General features: G+C 53.1%; 1 protein-coding gene across 1 annotated transcript in view; it reads right to left on the bottom strand.

The window, feature by feature from the left end:
- Nucleotides 1–1,059: 1,059 nt before the first annotated feature.
- Nucleotides 1,060–5,788, bottom strand: part of COG1 (component of oligomeric golgi complex 1) — a gene marked incomplete at its 5' end in the record, with an annotated part of 8,301 nt that continues 3,572 nt past the window's right edge. The window contains 7 exons of the mRNA XM_008935068.1: nucleotides 1,060–1,225; nucleotides 2,512–2,587; nucleotides 2,698–2,807; nucleotides 3,255–3,363; nucleotides 3,727–3,854; nucleotides 4,093–4,254; nucleotides 5,386–5,532. Of these exons, the coding sequence (XP_008933316.1) occupies nucleotides 1,085–1,225; nucleotides 2,512–2,587; nucleotides 2,698–2,807; nucleotides 3,255–3,363; nucleotides 3,727–3,854; nucleotides 4,093–4,254; nucleotides 5,386–5,532 (873 nt within the window). The remainder of the gene's footprint in view (nucleotides 1,226–2,511; nucleotides 2,588–2,697; nucleotides 2,808–3,254; nucleotides 3,364–3,726; nucleotides 3,855–4,092; nucleotides 4,255–5,385; nucleotides 5,533–5,788) is intronic.

The following is a 5,788-nucleotide window of genomic DNA, read 5'->3' on the forward strand; positions in this document are numbered from 1 at the left end:
AACGGCCCCGGCCCCGCCGTGCCGGGTTCCAGCCCCGTCTCCTTCCACGAGCAGTCGGCTCTCAGCCAAGGGCCTTATTTCTACATCAACCAGATCCTGAAAGAGGCACATTTCCACAGCCTACAGAGCCGGGGACGGCTCCCCACATGATGGACCACCAGACACATCCCCCTCCCCCCCCCCCCCCCCCCCCTCCGTGAGGGACAGCTCTGTAGATTTTCCTATTTCAACCTAAAAAAAGTTTGTTAAATTGAATTGCACAGAAAGCCTGTTACCTTTTAAGTCTATATTTGAAAGAACAGGTTAACAGGAAAAATTGTTTACTTTGTGGTTTGCTGCACTATGGCAATGCAAAAGGGGCTTTGAAGCAATTTTTATAGGATTCTTTTTTGTTTTTTTTGGGGTGGTTCTAAAGTACCTGTCGTGAGGAGACTTGGAGGAGTCCACATCTGTCTTAGAGGGTTGCAAAAACGTCCAGTTCCAATCAGCTGCCTAATCTGTTAGCAATTTGTTGCTTTATGTAAAGTTCTCTTTAACGTTCCTCTTCAGTTTTATAAGTTTTTTTTTTTTTAATTTCAATAAACTAGTAAAAAAAAAAAGTATTTGGCAATAGAATTTTTTGGGAGCATTTAGAGTTAACAGCCCAACAGGAAAAGGTGCTGGGAGTCCCATTGGGCTGTCCTAGCTGCAAATGAACTTTCCCCTCCATTTGCTGTGCCCTGAGCTTTTATCTCACTTGATCTTGGCTGAAAAAATGTGAAACAAGAACCAGGAAAGTTCAGGCAGCTGCAGCTGAAACCATCAGGTGCCCGCTGGGCTCACCCACAGCAGGGTCGTGGTGCTTGGGGAAGGGTTTGATCCCACTCCAGGGCCTGCTCCTAGCTGTGGAATGTTCTCTTTTCTGTTACAGTGTGGAGGTTGTTTTGTTTTTGCTTTGAATTTGACTTTTAAGGTGAGCAGTTCCTAAAGAACAGGAGGTGAAGGAGCAGCTCCACCTCTGTCCCAGGAGCACGGACCTGCCGTGGGGAGAGAGCGACCTCGTGGGAAGATGAGGACTCAGAGCAGCTCTTTATTTTTCACTGCATCACTTGGTCATGCCTGAAAGCCACCCCAGCTTGAAGAGAGAAGGGGCAGCAGTGTCCTCCTCCTCAGTGACAAGCTGCCTGAACAGGGAGCCAGGGCGCGACGCCTCGTCCTCTGCTCGTGTGAGTGTGGGAGCTGCAACCTGTTGTTCAAAACAAAAAAGCATCAGGAAGTGACAGCAGAGCCCTGATGGACTCCATACCCTCAGCTACAGGTGTAGAGTGCAGCAGAACAGGTGGACTTGAGCTTAAACCACAACTGGTGTCACTCCTGGGGGTTAGCGACAGGCAGAGGATGCTCTGAGGGGCAGAACCTTGCTGCTGGTAGCAACAGGTAACCCTTCAGATGTCATTTAATGCTCCAAAAACAACCACCCCCTCCCTTATTCTGAACTGCAGGGAAGGGGCTGTTGCTCTGAGAGCTGCAGTCCTTGCAGAGAGCTGTTCTGGAGTAACTCACAGACTTTTTAACCTCTCCAGAACTGTTCTAGCAGAAAAGGAGCAAGCATCTCTTGAGGATTCTGAGGAGTGTGGCCACCACAGCAGGCGAGGGCAGTGGGAGGAGCAAGCCAGACATCACCACACACTTCTACACTCTACTGGAGCTGAGGTGGGAGAGGTAAGGAACACCTTTAGCATGAGGCTTTCAAACCACCCTCGTGCTACAGCTGGCCCTGGGTGCTTCTGAAGGAACACAGCACGAGAGCTGCAGAGCCAACACCAGCACCTCGAGTAACTCTGCTCAAACCAGAGCTTTGCTCTTCTGGCCCAGCTGGAAATTTGTCACCACAGATGAATTCTTGGGTGGCTAACAGCTAAAGGAAACGTGACTCATGCCAACTTCCTGTCACAGCGAGGTGTCCCTTGGCTCTCCCAGCCCTCAGCACAGACAACTCCATCTAAGCAGACACTTTTCAACTGGGGGGAAAGGCAGCAACACGCTGGCTGGCTGCTGATAAAACTCAAGAGGACAGCACAGAGCCTTTGCAAGAGAAGCAAGACACTCTGCTCACACAGCTTTAAATACCCAAACCAGGCTCCGGCGGGAGTCAGAGGTCAGCATCCCACTGGAAAGGAGTTCACAGAATTAGCTGGTGTCCTTCAGTGTTCCTTGCAACCCCCTTTAAAGGAATTGTCTCATTTTGACCTCAAAATGCCTCCTCTGTGAACTTCACTGTGTTTTCATGGTGGTTATTGCCTGTGTTTCAACACAGAGGGCCCAAAACCACAGGGGGGCCATCGTGGGTGGGTTTATTTTTGGAGGGTGAAGGGGAAAATCCAAACCATCCATCTCCTGCTGTGCTTTCATTTTACCAAAAATAAAACCCAGGTTAAATATTAACTCTTTTGGCTACTTTCTTCTTTCCCCACAAAGCTCTAAGGGGGGTGGGAGAACGAGCCCAGTGCCCACAGGTTGTTTTTTACCAACCTGAACTCTTTCTGCACCCCTGGCAGCAGACTTGCTCTTTCTGGAGCTCGACATGCTCAGAGGCAGAAGCCCAAATCTGTAGAGATGGAAGAGGAAAAAAAAAAACCAACCAGAGAAGCAGCAATTCCAGACCTGCTGCCCAAGGGAGAGAGAGGCCAGAAGACCCGGAGGAGCCCAGCACCTCACCTGATCTGGCTGGATGCTAAGGGCAGGATGTTGTGGAGCTCCTGGGAGCTCAGAGCACCGCTCCTGCTCGTGTACTGGTTCTCTGTGCCCGTCAGCAAGCCGAAGAGAACCTGGAAAGGCACCAAGGAAGGAGCTGCTCGTGCCTGGGGGCAGCTGCAGAGCTGCCCACGCATCGCTGGTGAGTCTGCTGGCGCGACGCCTGGGCTTGGGTTGAACTCTGAGGTGTCTCCCTTCCCCCCCTCTAACTCTGGGGTTTAATTGGCGCTGCTCGTTAGTACCGTGGTGGAGTCCTAGGTTTGTTTCAGCACCACTTACCCCAATTAGAGCTGCACAGGAGCTGGTGAATCCTGTTAAATAAAGTTCAGCCAGCTCCACGCACGATGATGCGCCGGGCAGCCGGCTCAGCCAGCTCCTCTTATCTTCAGCTGGCATGAAATACTCTTCCCGTTGCCAGGGAAGTGCCAGGAGTTATCTTTAGGCACTGAGCAGTCTATAAAACCCCCTTAGCTGCCCTGCCAAAAGGGTTTTCCTGCCCCATCCCTCCCCTTTCCCCTTACAGAGGTTCGCTGAACCAGGCGATTCAGGTGGCTGTTCAAGTGTGGGGTGAAAACATCCAAGTCAAAGGGGTCGATGTGGCCCTCCAGGAAATCAGTCACCTTCTCCAGCCTAAAGCAGAGCAGCAGAGGCCTGTCAGGGGTTACATCCTACCCTTTCATCCTAGTGCTTTCACTGGCCCCTCTGAAACAACCCCTGAGAGGTGACTGAGCAGAACAGCAGCTGCCTGAAGGGTTTCCAGCTATTCCTCGCTGCCTCCGAGCTCTCAGCCACAAAATCCCACCCCTCCTTGGATGTTTTGAGTGTGAGCTTAGTCTCAGTGGAGATATCACAGCACTTAGAGCCCACGCTGCCCCTCTCCCCTGAGGCCCAGAGGCACCACAGCTCCCACAGCCAGGAAGTCTCTTGGCTTAAACCATTCCAGGGCCCCCCCCAAAGCACTGCTGGTATCTGAACCCCAGAACTGCACAGCACCTGGAGTCATGCTTGATCCTGCTGGCTTTTGCCTCCTCGTTCTTTGCTGTCAGGATGATGCTCAGGTACCTCAGATCGTAGAGTAACTGCAGAGCTCTGTTCTGGGTCATGGGGAAGCTGCCTGCTTTCTGCAAACAGGACAGTCAGGAAGAGGGGAAATGTCTAAAAACACCAGCACCAAGAAACACCCACCCTGACTGAGCTGCTCTGAGCATGCAGCCTGCTGCCAAATCTTCTGCCTCATGTCTGGGAGTTTCCAGCTCTCTCAGGGCAGAAATTTTGTGTTCCAGGGGACAGCATCACCGTGTGCCCTGAGACCCTCCCATCCCACAGCAGCTGGAGCCAGGGCTGATCCTGTTCACACACCTTCTCCTGCTTCTCCTCCACCAGCTTCTCATAGGCAGTGAGCACTTCTGCCAGGCAGGTCCTCAGCAGCTCCTGCAAGGTGACTTTGGGAAGGGTGTGACCACCGACCCTGTTCACCTCTTGGCACAGGCTGAAGAGGAGGCCCTGGACGTGCCAGGATGGCTGTGGAAGAGAACAGGGTTGGTTTTTGTGGCCTGTGAGCCACGCTGAGCTTTATCAGGGGCACAACATCCCTTCAGTTCTCGTGGTGTGAGCTTCCAACTTCCTCAGCAACCACAAAACTCTGCTGCAGAGCCCAACCTGCCCCCCCACAGCCTGGGCTCAGCTATCTCACAGGTTATTTATTTACTGACACAACTGAATTTTGGTTTCAGCAGCCCTCAGAGTCCCCTGAGCACTTTTACCACAAGGCTTCACCTGAGTGTAGTCAGAACTACACTCCTGTGGTGCCTCTTCTGCCACCCCTGATCCTGCTTTGACCACTTATTTCTCCCTCGCTCTTCTGCTGGCCCCCCCCCAGCTCTCCTGAGCTCTCACATGACTCCCTTTGCCTTCAGAGTCAACAAAACTCACTTGATAAAGGTTCACCACAGGAGCTTATCACCCTGTCCAACCCTCCCACCCTGTGCAAACACAGATCTCCCTCTGGGCCTGGCTCCCCCTCCCCTCCTGCCCTGCGATTGCCACCACCACGCCCACGGGCAGTCCCAGGGCTCAGTTCTCTGAGGCTCTGCACAGTCCCACCCTCCTCCAGTGCAACCAATTCCTAGGAGATCTCTCTCCCAGGGGGCTCTGTGTATAAAAAAGGCCTAAGTCCTTCTCTGGCTTGGTTTATAGAGGATCTGAGCTAATCTTATTGATTGGAATACACAGCAACAACCATCTAATGTCCTTCCTCTGACCTCTCTTAGAAGGCAAGTAGCTCAGAGCACAAACAAGCAGGGGAGAGTGCTTTCTATGTGGAGAAACTTCTTTGGTGTGAGGGTGGCAGAGCCTGGAGCAGCTGCCCAGAGAGGCTGTGGAGTCTCCTGCTCTGCAGAGATCTCAAACCCCCCTGGATGTGCCCCTGGGCACCCTGCTGTGGGTGAGCTGCTGGAGCAGGGGGGTTGGAGGAGATGATCTCCAGAGGTCCCTTCTCACCACCCTGCTGGGATTCTGTGAGTGTTTGCCCTCAGCTCATACCACCAGGAACTCCAAAGCAGGTCAGCACCCCTGAAAAAGCAGCAGCTTTGGAAACCAGCTCCTTCTCCTGCCACCCTTTCTCTGGGATAGCTGAGAGGATGTTTCTCATACCTGCACGGGCAGCCGGATCTTCGATGTCACGCTGCTCCCAGACTCTGTCTCCTCCTGGATTTCAATTTCATCCCAGTTGGTGGCAGTGGCCAGAACAGCACCAGCTGTATCGAGCAGCAACGTCTGGCTGAAGCGTTGAACCAGACTCTGGAGTGCAAAACAAAAGCACCAACTCACAGACGTGGGAGTCCCAAAGGATGAGCAGCCTGCTCCTGCCCGTGGAGAGACCGACCTCCCCCTCCTCCCAGAGGACAAGGTCCTCCCAGAGAGAATCCTCATGGGATCACAGCCTGGTTTGGGTTGGAAAGGGACCTTTTAAGGTCACCCAGTCCCACCCCCTGCAGGGAGCAGGGACATCTGCAGCTAGAGCAGGGTGCTCAGAGCCCAAACCAACCTCCCCTGG

This window comes from Merops nubicus, unplaced genomic scaffold (assembly GCF_000691845.1).
Source record: "Merops nubicus isolate BGI_N331 unplaced genomic scaffold, ASM69184v1 scaffold32502, whole genome shotgun sequence".
Classification (NCBI taxonomy): domain Eukaryota; kingdom Metazoa; phylum Chordata; class Aves; order Coraciiformes; family Meropidae; genus Merops; species Merops nubicus.